The 16745-nt window shown below is 41.1% G+C and overlaps 1 protein-coding gene across 1 annotated transcript; it reads right to left on the bottom strand.

The window, feature by feature from the left end:
• Nucleotides 1–2013: 2013 nt before the first annotated feature.
• On the bottom strand, nt 2014–16322 carry wnt7aa (wingless-type MMTV integration site family, member 7Aa). Its single transcript, XM_071911619.2, has 4 exons — nt 15796–16322; nt 14989–15215; nt 10962–11233; nt 2014–4142 (listed from the first exon to the last, which is right to left on the bottom strand). Exons 1-4 carry the CDS (start codon nt 15864–15866, stop codon nt 3663–3665), a joined length of 1050 nt encoding a protein of 349 aa, XP_071767720.1. The 5' UTR covers nt 15867–16322; the 3' UTR covers nt 2014–3662.
• Between the last annotated feature and the right edge of the window lie 423 nt (nt 16323–16745).

The following is a 16745-nucleotide window of genomic DNA, read 5'->3' as shown; positions in this document are numbered from 1 at the left end:
CCATTTACAATGGAGCGCCAACTCGCTCGCTTAAGGCCCCGATCTGCAACGTAACATCAAACAGAGGTTTAAATCAAAGCAATAAGCTCTGCGCAAATGAAATATGTAGTCCTTGGTGATTACAACTTGGAGGGTCTTGTTTCAGAGCCAGGAAGCGCCTCTGCCACTCACACGAGCAGCTTCAGAAACAGATGCGGAGGCGAAGGCACGGATCCAGCAGCAGCAGCGGCAACAGCCAGCTCACGCGACAGATTGGCAGTCGTAAATCTTGGACTACCACCTCCAATGCAGGTGTTCACAGGTGCACACCGTGCAGAGAGACACGGAGAGGCTGACTCCAGACCCCTTGAGCAAGCAGAGGCATCAAACACCAGGGACCTTGGCAGTGACGCAGCGGTGTTTATAGGAAAAACACCATGAAGCAGTTAATTAGTGTTTCAGTGATCCCCTTTTGGCATGTAGCTTTTGACAGACAGAGCGAGGCTTGTGGAGGATGAGTCAGTCCTTTGCTTTGACTTCATGTCACAGTGGCCCTCTGCAGTCAGTCTGTGCCAGCTACTTTGCGCCCCTCTTAGTAAGCAAGCGGTTTAATTCAATATGCAACGAAAGCGCATCCATCCCGTCATGTAATGGAAACAAAAATTGAAGACACTTGGTGCAGTTTATGGAAGTTAATGGGATGGCTTGCAGTGTTGAGAGAAATCCTTTCATTCCCCGTTGACTTGCACCAGGATTGCTAACAGACTGGTGCCAATTTCTCAAAAATGAAAAGCACCGGTGTGAAAACCGTTGAGTGTCTTTGGAGAGGGTTTAGTCAACAATAAGCCGTCCAGTGCAATAGCATATGTGCAGGGTATGCAAATGTGCATCTCTGGCTATTCACATGATCAGATTTACATATGTGCAGAAGTAGGTCTGTGAATTAGTTAGGGCGGAGGAGAGGGAGGCCTGTCGTAAAATATATCATGAACAAAAGTATGATTAGGTGTCAGTTCCCCCATCTGTGATCGTGTCTCTCTGTTACCTCTGTTTCGTGTGTATAAAATGAGTCGGAAGCCATATTATGAGCGATCTGAATTGAAAAGGCAAGCACGTAACCACCCATCCCTCTCCGAAACACTGAGATAATGTCGTTCAGTTCTCAGTGACAGAGCCTCGGTGTTACTCTAACCGAGGCTGTTTGGCCAGCTGCCTTTTCAAAGCGTCAAGTCTATTGAGGCAAAGTTTAGGCGAGGAATGTTTTGTGCCGATTATTCCCGGGAGTTAAGACCTTTTCTATCGCTCAGATTGAAATCCTTCTTGACATCATCCCTCGCAATTGTAAAGCTCTCTCTCTCTCCCCTCCCCCCTCCCCCCCCCTTTCTTCCCATTTGCCTTTGCCACAAAATAAATAGCATCCAAAAGTTATCTGGGTTTTGCATGGTTACCATTTTGCTAATGGGCAGTCTGGCCTCTTGGAGAGGCGAGGAGCATTTTTGGGGGGCACAGTGCGGTTGTTGTAGCAACGTTGCCGAGGAGTGAATGAAGCAGATGTCAGAGTAATCCATCAGCCCGCAGCTCCCGAACTCCCAGTCCTCATTGAGGAACACAGCACTGCTGGGACACCCTCAGCACCAGCTACACCTACCTCGCTCTCCTCTGCTCCTGCCCTGAAAACAGAACTGCGTTGGATACAAAAAGACCACCTTTGGTTCATTCTGAGCCAACATTTATTAACTAAAGAAAGAATGAAAAGACAATGTGGGCTTACATGTAATAAGTCAGCAAAGACAATGAATGTCCTGAGCCAATATTTATTAACACTGGCACTTCAATTAAAACTGTTTTATCAATAACCAAACAAACATTGTGAGCTTGGAATTACAAGGTTCTAAATGACTTTTTTTTATATATATCTATAAGTCAAAATTGAGTTATCCACATATTCATCATCTTTGAATGTTACTTATGCTTGTGTGGTGTTATGTTTTTTTTTTAAAGTACCTCTTAGGATGAAATATATATATAAAAAAAAAAAACATAATAAAACACGTAACATTTTTGCCAGATGGTTTGTCAAATCTTTGATGCTCAATATCTCAGAATAGCTCTCCAGCCAGATAGAAACTTATAATTCTAAGCTCACGATATACCACAATTATTTTGGCGAAATCTCTGCAAAATACAAAGGCAGTTTATAATTCTGTAAGTCTGTCTATGATCAAACTGTCATTATACTGTGATATCATGACTGATCACTAGTGTCCCTTTCAAGGTACCTCTGTCTGACGGTTTTATCTAAGTGTTAGTGATAAACTTGACAAGATCATTGATTGTTGAATGGATAGTGAAGCAGAGTTAGATGTTTGTTTTCTGAGATGGGTTATGAACCACACTACTACACAGTCCAGTATGAGATAACTGTATAGAAAAGGAAACAAGGCACATTTTCCAAACTAGTATTTAAGGGTCATTCCAATTTCTGCTTTCCTTTGCTAGACTCAGTGAACACAGTTAGAAACGGGGTAGGGAGCATATCTTACAGAAAGAAATAGAAAATAAATAAAAAAATATTCATATAAAAATAATCTCTTACAAAATATATTCTATCAACCAACATTAAGGGGGATTTATGTCTGGATGTCTCATGTTTGCTCCTGGTGGTGTCATCTTAGCTCGAAGAGTCAATATGGCTGCTCAGTCACAAACTCCATGATTTTCCAGACAACTAGCAGCAAAGTGGAAGGGGAACGGGGATAGAAACAAGAAGAAAAACAATACTATCATACTGAGCCCACTTTTCAGTAGTTAAGCGCTCTTCTGCCAGGCTTATGCACAGGAGCTGCATTGTCCCAAATATTGAATTCAGTCAAGTTAAAATCTGACCTACTCTATGACTTGAGACACTGGGGACCGGGCTCATCGACTCAAATCAGCCTCCATATTACATGATGCACATACCACTCCAGTGTTTAAGCTGTGTCTGTAAAAAAAAGATAGCAACAACAAAATGCTTTATACTTTTAAGTGCACTTGGATTTTTTTTTTTTTTTTTTTTTTTTAAACTAAAAACGTCAGGCATCTACACCATCTGAAAACCTTACCAGATTTAGTCAACAGTGAATTCTTAAAAACATCAGTAGTTTTCTCATTTTTTTTTTTATAAATTATGATTAGTCTAGTTCCTATGTGAAAAAATGCAAATATTTCTATCGCTGTTTGAGGTGATTCATGCCGACAGGCCGGTATGTCCAGCAGAAAAGTCGAGCTTGGGGCATGACGTGGCAACTGACATGGTACTTTACAAACAAGCTCATGAGCCCATAAGTCTGCTTAATACTCAGACCGTCCAGTCACGGCGGAGTCCAGTGTCACGGCAGATGTCCATTGGCATCAATAGAATCAACACAAGTTGGAGGAACCAATTGTCCTGGCTATAAGTAGCCTACGTTCAAGGCAGGACTCGCTGTGATTGTTGTGATGCCAAGACCAGCTCACAGGCCAGCAGCTAGGCGGTTTCTCCACGCATTTGTGTATCAGCCACAGAGAACCCTTTTATTAAAATACATTAGCAACACACACACACCCACACACGCACGCACACAGATGGACACACACACACACACACGCGCACACACACCCAGATCTAGCTCTGTGCGTGAATACACATCCAATAAATACTTCTATTTACAGGTATACACCTCTGTCCTCTCGCTGCAGGTATTGCATTTGACGTAGCAGCACCATAGGAACTTGCAGTTGCACTGCCAAACGCGCGAGTACTGGTGTGTGTTATATCCTCGCCCGCAGCACATCAGGTCACAGCTGTTGGGCTGCTGAGCCGTCTTGTTGCACAGACGGCCCTGGGTGCCCATGCTGCCCGTCAGCAGGTCCGCTTCGCAGTAGTTGGGCGACCTCTCGATGTAGACCAGGTCCGTGTCCATGGGCTTGCGGTAGGAATGGGGTTTCTTGATCTTGAGGAAGGTGGGGCGCTTGTTGCGGCTGGCTCGGACCGGCTCCACGTGCACGGCCTGGTTGTACTTGTCCTTCAGGATGTAGCCCAGCTGACGGAACTTGGGCAGCGTCGTCCAGCAGGTCTTGGTGGTGCAGGATCCCGAGACTCCGTGGCACTTGCACTCCAGACGCATGTTCTTCTCCAGGAGCTACAGGAAAGAGGAGAAAACACAGGTGAAGCGAGGCTGCTGGAGAAACAGTCGAATCCACAAGACAAAAGATCTTCAGCAGACTTAGATCCATGCAATTACATTTATTAGGCCAAGCTTTTGGTCTACACAACCTTCATCAGAGCTTGGCCTGATAAATGTATATTGCATGGATCTGAGTGTGCGGAAGATCTTTTTCACTAAGAATTTCTAACATTAATCACAAATTCTAATAATTTCTTTGTTGATGTCGTTTTTGTAATGAGCAGGTAGGAAACATATAGCATACAATGAGTTCACAGAAAAACGTGGTCTAACATATTTCATGAATAGTTCAACAGGTTGAGACAAAAGTTTTCTAGCATTCCAATTGAACGTAAGCATTCCACAGATCTTAGACCTGCTATGTCTCCATATGGCATGTAGCTATGTGCCATTCTTTTAAAAGACAAGAAGACGCACTAATGGGAGACACATACAAAAACACGTGCACTCTCCCTACCTTATTGCATGTTTTGTTATGCAATATTATAAATGACTAATGAAAATCCTTGAATCTCCAAAATTGGAAAGGAAATTTAGGAAGGTACTAACCCTAACTCTAACCCTATTTAAATTTTAGATCAAATTTTTGCATTAAATTCCTAGAACACATTACAATCAACCAATAGTAAAGATTTCAAAATTTCAAGAGTCACAGCTACAGCAACCAGAAGAGATGTAACAAATATGCTAATAAATGTAATTGATATACTCTAAAAGCAGGTAACTGCCCACTGACAGTTTATTCCAAATATGGACATGGGTGGGCGTGTCCTTTGTTAATCCATGTTAATATTTTTGGATGAATGAGCGCGGACTTTTGATGAATATTTTTGATACTTGAGATGTATCAAGGCAAGGGTAGACAGATGGGAATGAGTGTCCGCATGGTTGATAAAAGTGCCGTAAGATTTATGGCTGTATTTTACACATACATATTTAAACAACATGCAAGCAAATTGATAAATGAGGCTGTGTCATTAACATGTTCAGAAATCCAATTGATTTTAAGAGGGTTTATTTAAATCGCAATTCAATAAAAGATCAATTAATCAAACAAAACAAAATGAAATAAGGTAGTCTGAGGACTGCAATATCTTCCATGCTTGTATCAAAGATGTCTCATGGACTCATGGTACTTTTGTCCCCTGCCTGCCTCCACAGAGCAATCTTGTTTTTGTCTCATGGCTCTCTCTCGACCAATTGCAAAGATATTTTGGTGGACAGACAGGGAAAAACAGACACAATGAACACAAAACCCCTCCACGTATGTGGGATGTAAGAACTTGATTTGTATAAGGTGGTGAATTCACACAGAAGCTGGATTAACTTACGAGAGCATGTGGTGATTAAAAGGACAATTTAGTTGTCTCCAGAAAGAAGCATCTATAGAGAGCAGATTGGCAGCGGTGAATGGCCTTTTCAAGGTTAGAGTGGAACATTTCGGTGTGGTTGGCAAAGCAGACTGGGTATTCTCTCTCCGCCTCGGGCTGAATGACATCAGCTAACCCTCCTTCCTCCTCGCTGAGTGGGAACCCTTACTGGCATTAAAGAAGCCTCACCCAGCTTTTTAATTATTCCACTCTCATGTGCCCTCAGACTTTCTGGAGTCTCCTGGGGTAATTGTCAAAAGCCTTGGATGCATACAGCTTAGTGTGGTCATGCCCCCGAGACCTGACAAACATTTAATTCATGGAGTTCATTGAAGTGAAATGCCAACGAAGCTGCCATTGTTTGCTTAACAGAACCCCTGTAAGCCTCCCATGGCACCTTTTACACCATTGTTTATTCTTCTCAAGAAAATTTCAAGGTTGGCACTCAAAAGAATCTGACATCATTTAAAATTAGATATGAAAGGCCTACTACAATAATTACAGAGGAATCTGGTTTAGTAAGTGTACATTAAGAGATTCGCACACTATATCACATTTTGACTGATGCCAGACCTCAAGTATGAAGCCCCTCCCCCTCCCCCTCCCCAAAGCCTTGTCCAGAGTACTGAAACAACCTCTTCTTTCCTGCAGGATGGGACCACTGCCTATCGCTATGGCACTGACAAGAACTCTATCACAGCCAATGAACTTCAGCGAATTTGTTTACATTCCCAAAATTTTTATATACACAGTTCCCTCAAAACTCTATTTCCTATTTCTATTACCTAGACATGCTGAAGAACTTTGACCAGGAGATGCATTTAAAGATGCACTTGACCATGTGAGGCACTCAAACAGACAATCCTGGAAATACAAAGCATAGGGATGGGCCTTGCTGGTAGTGGTAGTACTGGCTGGAGGGTGTTAGCACATGAGCATGTACTACTCTGAAACCCTTATGGGGTGAATTCATATTGCTCTAATATGCATGGAATGAAATGGGAATTACACCACTTGTAGAATAAGGCAAGAGGAAAAGCAATTGTGGAAATTTTGACTAGCGTATTAGAATGTTGCCAGTACCACTCCAACAACATTTTGATTGGGCTTTTGGCAAAAAATGCACACCTCTCGGTCAATGTAGTATTCAACAGAGCCACTGTTTGTAAAAAAAAAAAAAACATTCACAAGGTCTGAGTTTCTCCTGTTACAGCAGCCTTGTTAGCGAGACAATAACTAGCGAGGTAATGGGTAGCTTGCACAGCCACTGTTCCAGTGTATCTCTTACACACTCTACTATCAGGACAAAGAGGGTTGGACATGCAGTGCTGATTAACCCTAATCACTGTTATGCTATGTTATTTACATAATGAAACCCTCAGGATACATCTACTCAAGTGTGGACAGAATTGTTTCAATAAATATTCAACATTTACATCTGAATTCTTTCAGAAGGCCTTGGATGATGTACAGCAAATCATAATGCTTTGAGTCATTAGGGATTAGAGGCAGCTGTGTCTTGAACAGAGTGAAAATGAAAATCAGTCAAACTGCCTTCACAGACCTGAAGGCCCCAAAACATATGAAGGAGCAATCCTTTTACACCGTTTTGAGCACATCAAGATCTCAGAACTATCCAGTGGACATTTGTAGTCTGCAGTACTCTTAGAGGTCACAGTTTTTCCCAGACTTCCCATCGCTCCATCCCATCTGCCTGCTATTGCTTCACGGTAGATTGCTTTCTCGCTGTGCCATTTTGTGGATTGTCCTGTGGTGTCTATCGATCTTCCATTTGGCTCCATACTTCTGGCCATAGGTTAACAACATCAGTGCTTGGCTAATGCACTCACTGGTGGTCATGATCCTGAGTTACTCCACTGTGAATCTTATCAGACACAATCACTCCTTGACTTTGGATTAAATGTATACTCTAAATGACTATGGGACCTTGCGGTGACCACGCTTTGTCAGCAGAGGCTCCTGATGTCACTGTTTTCAACCATGCTCCAGTCTCTCTAGTCTGGGTGATGCCTATGGGCAGAAATATGTGTCACTAGAAACTGAAATTGAATTATTTATATTTGAATTGCTCAACTTGAATCATTGCATTAAAAAACTGAATTTGAATCACATAATTTGAATTTGTATTGTTTAACTTGAATAATTGCATTGAAAAACTGAATCTGAATAGCATAATTTGAATTGAATTTATTAGTTTGAAACTGAATTCCAATAAACTTGAAACTGAATGTAATATTATGAAATTGAATTAATTTGCTCTGAAACTGTATTCAGTTCTCACAATTCAAATTCAGTTCTCGTAATTCAAATTCAGTTCTTGCAATTCAGTTTCAGTTTACTGAGACACACATCCTGGTCGTTGAGGAAGAGCAATCGAGTGCAGATTCACAGAACTCCTTTTCGGCCAATCAGCACCTACTGTATGTTTTTGACCATTTCCTTCACTCCCATTGATCCATGGACTTGATACACGTTAACGAACGTTTCTTTCGATCGTGGATGAGGCTGGGACTGATGGTGTTCAGCTCGGAGTATCATGTCCAGAGAACTGAAGGGATCTGGAATTTTCTGTACTCGATTGCTCTTCCTCAATGACCAGGATGTGTGTCTCAGTAAACTGAAATTGAATTGCAAGAACTGAATTTGAATTATGAGAACTGAATTTGAATTGTGAGAACTGAATACAGTTTCAGAGCAAATGAATTCAATTTCATAATATTACATTCAGTTTCAAGTTTATTGGAATTCAGTTTCAAACTAATAAATTCAATTTCAAATTATGCTATTCAGATTCAGTTTTTCAATGCAATTATTCAAGTTAAACAATACAAATTCAAATTATGTGATTCAAATTCAGTTTTTTAATGCAATTATTCAAGTTGAGCAATTCAAATTCAAATATAAATAATTCAATTTCAGTTTCTAGTGACACATATTTCTGCCCATAGATGCCCTCCACTTTCTCAATATATCAGCACAACAAATGAATGCAGCCAATCTGAGACCTCTAACTAAATCGTAGTCATCAACTAATTACAAAACACCATTCAAAACTTGCTCTGTTAAATTCCCCCTAACCAACAAAGTCATTTCGTCAGCAAATTTATGATAATCATTTCTTTGTATCACTGAAGACTGGCAAAAAAAACTCAGTCAATATACAATGTCTGCACTGAACAAAGCATGATAGTCATGGTGGTGACATTGCAGCACTACTCCAGCAAGACAGTCGGTCAAATAACCATGCAAGCTCCAACCTCATTTGAACTCCTGACTTAAAATCTGTGGCCCCGAATCTCTGGTTAGTTACCTCTATTATTTATCCCCTCCTCACACACCCTAATGCCAACTTGCCTCCAGCCTGCACTTGGAAGATTTAAACATACAGATTGAATTCTCAGACTCAAAATTAGCCACAAAATCTCTAGAACTGCTTAATAAACTGGTTCACCCCTGAACCTAAACATAAACGCTCCATATCACACCAAAAGTTCAAGTCCATTTGCCTATTCCTTCTGTTGCCTGCCTCTGCAAGAGATCATACAATTTAAGTCAAGGCCTGTTTTCCCACAATCTCATTATCACAGCAACTGACTCCTCAATCTCCACTGGCAACATCCCCCTGCTCTTAAATTTGGTGCTGTAACACTTCTTCTCAAGAAGGCTGGTCTTGAACTTGACATCTGCAATAATTACTGACCCATCTCCAAACATGAATCTCATCTTAAGTCCCACCTGTATTCAAATAATCTGTATGAACATGTCCCATCTGGATTCAGATCACTGCCCAGCACAGAAACAGTCCTCCAAAAAGTTACCAATGATCTCTTCTCTTCTGACTCGGGCTCTCTAAACATTCTCATCCTTCTAAACCTAAATGCAGGTTTTAATACCATCAACCACTCTCCACTTCTCTCCTGGCGCAAGTCCTCCATTAACATCACAGACACTGCCCTCTCCTGGTTTAAGTCATAGTTCTCTGACAGAAATCAACACCAATTGCAAAACTGACACTGCCCAGTCTCTCAGGGTGTCCCCCAAGGTATGGTGCTTGGTCCCCACCTTTTCCTTCTTTACGTTTCCCCTCGTTCACATCATCTGCTGCCATGGTCCCTACTTCTACTCGTATGCTGACGACACTTAGCTCTACATTGCCACTAAGTCTATTGTGAAATGATGTTCGGACTACAACCAAACAACCCATGGAAGTATTATATTATCAATGGTGTAGCAGACAGACGTCAGCTCACCAGTAAACAGTTCCCACCCTAGTAATAATGGCCCATACCAGGTAATTTAACTTTCAATGATTATAACTTTTGTAATGAAATTAGGCAATAACATCTCTTATGATGGTGTAAATATTGCAGCTTTACAGTAACAGCGGACTACAGTGTGTGCCACTAGCATATCAGGCAGGTTAGCCAAAAATGTTTTTCAATGTAAACTCACTGGGTAGGCTAGTATGCTAACTAGCTAGCGCTACTCGGCTACCCAGCGAAGGTAATCTTTGTTGGCTAATGTTAGTTGGATAGTTAGCAGACTTTTGTTCTACCCGGTCAAAATTTTCAATAGCAGTCTATGAAGAGCATCTCCAACCATGGAGACCAATGAGACATATTACTGCCAACTGGTATTGTGTAACTTGACTATTACAGGATAAAGGGCCGGATTCCAGCTTTAACCAAATAACAAAAACAGACAGAACGTCACCTGTCCTCATCCCTCTCTGTTATTCTCAGCTGCTGAAACTTGTAATCATGAAATTATCACATTTCTGACACAGCATCCTCCACAGCACATCCTCCAAACTGTAATACGTCGAAAACTCTGCCACTCATATGCTCACTCAGCCGCTCTAAAGATCACATCACTCTTGTCCTTTAAAATGTCCACCAGCTTCCCATTCTACAAAAACTTATGTTCAAACTGCTTCTCACTATGTACAAAGCCCTCAGTAACCTTGCTCATTCTGATCTCACTGACCTCCTCCGGTGTCACACATCTTCCTGTAGGCTTAGATCAGCTGATGCAAACGTCTTGACTTCCACCACATGGACCAACTAACAAAGTGTATAGACATCTCTGTATCGCTATTACAGCTCCTTCCCTCTGGAACATCAGAGGCTCTAATTCACTAGGCACCTTCACAAAAGCTCTTAATACTCACCTGTTCAAAAACGCTCAATGGTTCAGTGCTTCTGACAATCTTCAATCTTAAACTGTGTATAATATTCATAGGCTAAGAACACAACGCTGGGCTTTTACTGTAAATGACTTATTATGAGGTGATTATGATGATGAGGGGATTATGAGGTGAACTGGATTTGTGGATCTATTCAAATAGAAATGAAAATAGACTATATGCATAACATGATCATACCTTGCGTCCCACTTCGTTGTTATGTAAATTCATGAGAGTCCTGGCATTCTGCTTGATCTCCCGGGCATCAACAAACACCTTGGAGAAGCCCAAGCCATAGCGGATGTCTGCAGAACAGCCGCCCCACTTCCAGCCCTCTTCCTGGTTGTAGAAGCCCTGCTTCTCCTTGTCGCAGCCACAGCCGCTCAGGCTTCCCTGGGTGCAGGCTGCAGTGATTGCATGGGCTACCCCAGCAGCAATGATAGCATAGGTGAACGCAGCTTCCTTACTGCCTGGGATAAAAAGAAAGACATTTTTAATCACAATTGCTGACATCAAGATTCACTGTTTCAGGCACCATCAAACCTCCTTACATACCTGGCATAGCTGCTTCAAACCAAATCATAAAATACATGAGCTGAGCCAAGTATTCTTCATTAATCAAGCTCTCTTTAAACAGATAAATGTCAGGAGAAAGGTGAGGGCAAAAAAGTGGCTCTCTGAATCTTCTAGAAGATATAATAGAGCATTGGTTTTTGTATTTGGAATATGAGAAAAGCCTTGCTTTTTAGGAAGCAAATAGCTTCAACTGTCTTTCAATTGAGTGACAATCATAGCAACCTAAGGCCTGTGACCAGCCTCTGAATCCAGGTGTCATCACACCATTTCACCAGGGAATGGTCAATCTATTGAATACATACAGTGGGCAATGTTGTACTTTAGAGACAATCTAGTGGGAGAGAAAATATGATATGTTTAGGCATCAGTCTGGCCCTTGTCCCAGCTTCCGTCACAACTGGGATCCACCCTGTGGAGGTGAATCTGAGAGGCATGCAGAACCTCCCTACATGGACAGCCAAATAGAATGGATTTCCACTCTATAAATCAGAGTGCTTCAGGTCAACTGCATTTTTAATTAAAATGGAGATAATTCCTCTTGGAGCACATGTGAAAAAAATCCAAAAATGATTAGTAGTGCCAGGAAATCTGCAATAAAGTCATCAACTTTAATATTTAAGCCCCCATAGCACTCTAAGTTTATTGTCATGTTTTTTTCCTCTTCAAGTTCAGCCATTAAAATTTATGTGTGAGTGTTGAGCTTTGCTGGAACAAGTGGACAAGAGTAGGCTATTGAGCAGTGGTGCTCACACTTTTTCACTTACATCATCTAAAAATTATGAATGAAGCTTTAATAGCCTTCCAACCACTATCATCCACACACACACACACACACACATACACACACACAGATGGATGCTGAATAAAATGATTTTTTTTTTTTGTTTGATTGTTTTTCATGAATAAAACTATTATCTACTATTATTAACGAATTTGTAAATCTGAAATATCACCACTTGAACGAAGTCACTGCACACCGCACACTGTCCTCACTTGTAGAGAACTGTATTAATGATACAATGATTCGGTCATCCCACCTTCATCGGTCATCTAAACCAGAAATATGAAATATCTCAGGTTTAATCATTCAAATTTTATGAATAATGTTTTGACCAACTGGGTGGCCCCAACTCCCAGGTTTAAAAATATTGCTTTTGAGTACCACTATACAAATAAAATACTGTATGTTGTTGTTGTTATTATTATTATTATTTGTATTATTAGTAATACAAATTACTAGTTATCGACAAGGCCATTGATCAGATGTGACATTGCCTTGCAGATGAGTGTTACAGGAGGCCTGGCTCAATGAACTCTCGCCTGTCTAAGTTGCTAATAAATCATTTACATGCCTCCAAGCCAGTAAACAGGAAGCCAGTGTGGTTACCAATGGTGGCTTACTTCAACTAGAGAGTTGTGGAGGGGGGGGGGGGGGGGGGGGGGATACTTGATCCTAATGCCAAAATACTGTACATTACTGCATCACTGCCAATAAAAACCCAATTTATGTTTTGTGTCAGTTATCAGTGTTCCAGTCTGCTGAAACAAAACAATGGATTCAGACAGAGTTTGTGCAGGGCAACTAGACCCAAGTAGTGCTCAAGTTGGCCTGCTGTCTCCTGACCTAAACATCTTGGAACTCAGCCTTTCCCCCAAAAAAATGAACCACTTTTGTAGATTTTCAACTTTTTAATAGCTCAAATACCTAGGAGGATGGTAGAAAACTACATTTGGGTAAGATTCCGCTGCTGAAATGTTTACTATGTCTTCATTACTGAAAGACAAATCACTTTCTCTTACTGAGTTGGAATAAATCTGAGCACAGATATGGCAGATAAAAAAATGCTTTAGTACTTCCCTGAAGCAGTGGCTTAAAATGATTCTAAACCTCCCCTGCCAAAGCTGCAAAACCTGGAGGTAAATTTATAAACTAGAAAGTACTTGTCTGAACTTGAAGCTTTTCGTCTTTTAGGGAAAAGTATTTTATGAACATACATGAAGGTGGTTCAGCTGAACGCAGATAAAGAGCACGTAAGTTTTGATCTTACAACATCAAAAATAACATAATGGTGAGGAAAAGCACACCAGTTACTGTAGACATGCATTATTGAAAAAAGTATGAATACCAAGGGAATGCCATCAATCAAAATGTAGAACTGTTTCAGTTCAAAGTCTCATCCTAATCATCATAATTAGTAGTTACTTTGTAACTCACTGAATTGTGAGGATAGGATGCTCTAATAATTGTCAGATCACTGTTTATATCAGGCATACTCATTCGCCCATCAAGGCATTCATCTCGCCATTGTTAACTACTGTGTGGATTGCATTTAATCCGACTACATTATGATCTGCAATTAAGAGGCTTCATGTACAATGCAGCAATTATAATGAAGTCATGCTTCAGACAAAAATGTGAGCTATGATCCTTCATGAAACTTGAATTGAAAAAATCTACACTCAAGTTCTACTTCTCTCTCTCTTAACCGAACTCCTTTTACTGAGGTGACTGGGTGGATTGAATGAACAAGGCATGGGGAAACCAGTGTTAAATATGATTCCCCGTTTATTTCCGCAGTCCTGTCATTTGAGCATCCATCGCCTCGAGCCTTATTCCACAAACAGGCCAAAATCTCTGGCTCATTTTCCCACCAAGAACAGATGCACTGACTGACTCTGAGTTTCAATTTTACAGACATTTGTCAAAGTGTTACCAGTCCAACAGCTCAGAGGAAACATGCTGTTTATAAAGGAAGAGAATTTGCATGATTTTTGACATTTTATAGCAATGTTCAAAACCCTTCCTCTCCAGTGTTTGAATGCAGCTTTACTATATACCTTGAAGGCTTTTGCTTCCACCGTGCAAACAAACTGAATAACATATAGCTTAAGGATTCAAGAAAACATCAAGTGCTGACTCTCAATGTGCACACAACACTGAATTAGCAGCCCGTTGCTGTAATGTAATCCAGCAATATATTAAGTGATAATGTAAAAAAAAGGCAACATTACATTTGCAGATGCTCATTATATATGAGACTGGGGGTTTTCATATTACATTAGCTTACTGCAAAGAAACAGAATTGTGTGAGAAGGTGTTTGCATGAGGATTATGCCAAGTGAGTATTGTTGAGGAAGGAATCAAAGTATCAATGCTGCTCTTGCACAAAAAGCTATTAAAGGGGAAAGGGAAAACAGCCTAAAAAAAATTAAATAGCTCATTCCACAGCAATAAATATTTGAATAGTGAAAAAAAAAATTCTTGCTTGGATGATAACCATGGAAATCCAGGGTGTGCTGACATGTTTCAACAATGCTTTTTATAGCACTTTGCAAGAATACCTCAATATTGAAGTGAAGCATATGTCAACCACAATTAGGAAGCAGAACTGTAGTAATCCTAGAATAAAATATAGAAAGATACTAAACATATTTCATAGGAAAAGTATAAATCCGTATAGGGACTATAGGAGATTAAAATGCAATAAAGTGCAATAAGGTCACTATAAACTCACTATTGAGTACCACAGAACATGAACTCCCTATAGGAATATTACAGGAACATGATTTTTTCCCAGTGCCTAGCCTAATATTGCAGATGTACAGTTTGGTCTGCATGCGATCAAATGAAATTAAAAGTGTAACATACCCACTTTCAGTTCTTTTCCAAACACGGTTCTCTCGCCCAGGGCCGAGCAGTTCCAGCGTCCGTGTTTGAACTGAAACTGACACTCATTGATCCCCATCTGAGCCCCCTCTCCGATCACTATGATAGCGTCGGGTCGGCTCTGGCAAATAGTCCTCTGACGGGGGGCCAAACCGGGGATTTTATTACAGATTATGCTTGCTCCCAATGCAACGACGGACGATAGACCCCTGTGAGGAAGATGGAAGGGGGAAATAAAACATTACATATCCCTATGAATGTTGGTTATTGGTTGTAACGGGGGTTATAAACCATTATGCCCCCATTTGATAGCCTAAGTTGGTTTTTTTTGTGGGGACCACCATCTGAGAAGATTTTTGTATATGAATATAAATATGACTTTATACAGACCTAAATAACTAGGTGGGGTGATGGCATTGCCTATAGCCTACTGATCAAAATAGATATCCACACCGTTCAAACTTCACATGAATAAAATAATAGTAAATTAAACTATTCCTCATTTGCTGGGGGAGTCCCTGGGACCCCCCAATGGACCCCTGGGGGTCCCCGGATCCTACTTTGGGGACCACTGGTCTAACCTAAATGACTCAGTTACCTATACAGATCTACAGAATAGACTAGTATAAGCAGAGAGCATTCCAATTAACATTTCACAATTTATCAATATGAGCAATCGGGCAGCGTCTAATTTCGGGGCAATAGCCGATTCAACACATTTTTCAACATTCATTACGAAAACGTGCGGCCATCTGAAAATGCAGAGAAAATCATATCCTATTAACTCACCCGATTTTCAAATATACAATTCCAAGGCATAGGAAAAAATGGAAAATCCACCGACGTGTTTTCCTACTCATGGTGCTCAACCGGTGGATTTATGATCTGTTGCAACAACCAGGTTTATTTCTCTATGAAGCCTTGCAGGATCTCCAGGTGTTTTGAGCCGCAGACGTGAATAGCTCCTCGGGACAAACGAAAGTTTCTGGAAAAACTCGTCCTGATTTCATTTGGTATGTTTCGGGTGTCAGTGTATGTAGCATTGGATCGCTTGTTTTCAGGTAAGCTGTGCGGCTCCTCTAATGATCAGGCTCCGCGTCTCTCTACCTTTTCTATCAGGGCGTGTTCAGCAGGGTCTCTGCCTGTGAGCCGCTCACATTCAGCCTGCAGGTACAGGCTCATCTCTTCATCTACTGCAGGGCTGAAAAACGCTCAGTGCCGGTAAGAAGTGCAGCTCTAGTAAGAAACCAATAAACTATTCGGGTCCTTGCACTTGTTGCATCGCATCTTATTGTAACCTGCTCTAAGCCCAATCCGTTTCTCGGGTACTACGGGCTTCGTGTTCATTTCACGAGTCTACCCCGCCACTGAACGGTAGCAATCTGATAGGCAACTACCGGCAGTTTTTATTTATTTTCCAACACTAAATGCCCCTCCCACTCTGAGCGAGTGGATTTTACTTTACTTATGACCCCCATCTCCCCACAGAGGACCTGCTGCGTTTCATATCTGATCGTTTCCTGTGATGCGGCGTGCTCCCAATTCCAGCCAATTACCGCACATTAACAGACCTACAGCTTCATTCACTTTATTCCATTTCTATTTTTGGACAATCGGGTAATTGATGCAGTGCATATAAGCTGTTTCTCATACCGTGCACAGTCGACCCAAAGAATAACAGGTAGGCTATATTCTGTAACAGCTGCAGCTCAACTGGTTCAAATCATGTTTATCCAACC

This window comes from Centroberyx gerrardi, chromosome 5 (genome assembly GCF_048128805.1).
Source record: "Centroberyx gerrardi isolate f3 chromosome 5, fCenGer3.hap1.cur.20231027, whole genome shotgun sequence".
Classification (NCBI taxonomy): domain Eukaryota; kingdom Metazoa; phylum Chordata; class Actinopteri; order Beryciformes; family Berycidae; genus Centroberyx; species Centroberyx gerrardi.
The sequence above is the reverse complement of the archived record's forward strand: the minus strand, read 5'-3'. Positions and strand labels throughout refer to the sequence as shown.

Excerpts from the sequence above, each read along its gene's own strand:
- wnt7aa (XM_071911619.2), bottom strand. The coding sequence starts at position 15,866 with ATGAGTAGGAAAACACGTCGGTGGATTTTCCATTTTTTCCTATGCCTT. Across the intron at positions 11,234-14,988 it reads TGGAAAAGAACTGAAAGTGG|GCAGTAAGGAAGCTGCGTTC; the intron begins GTATGTTACACT and ends TTTTTATCCCAG. Across the intron at positions 4,143-10,961 it reads ACAACGAAGTGGGACGCAAG|CTCCTGGAGAAGAACATGCG; the intron begins GTATGATCATGT and ends TCTTTCCTGTAG.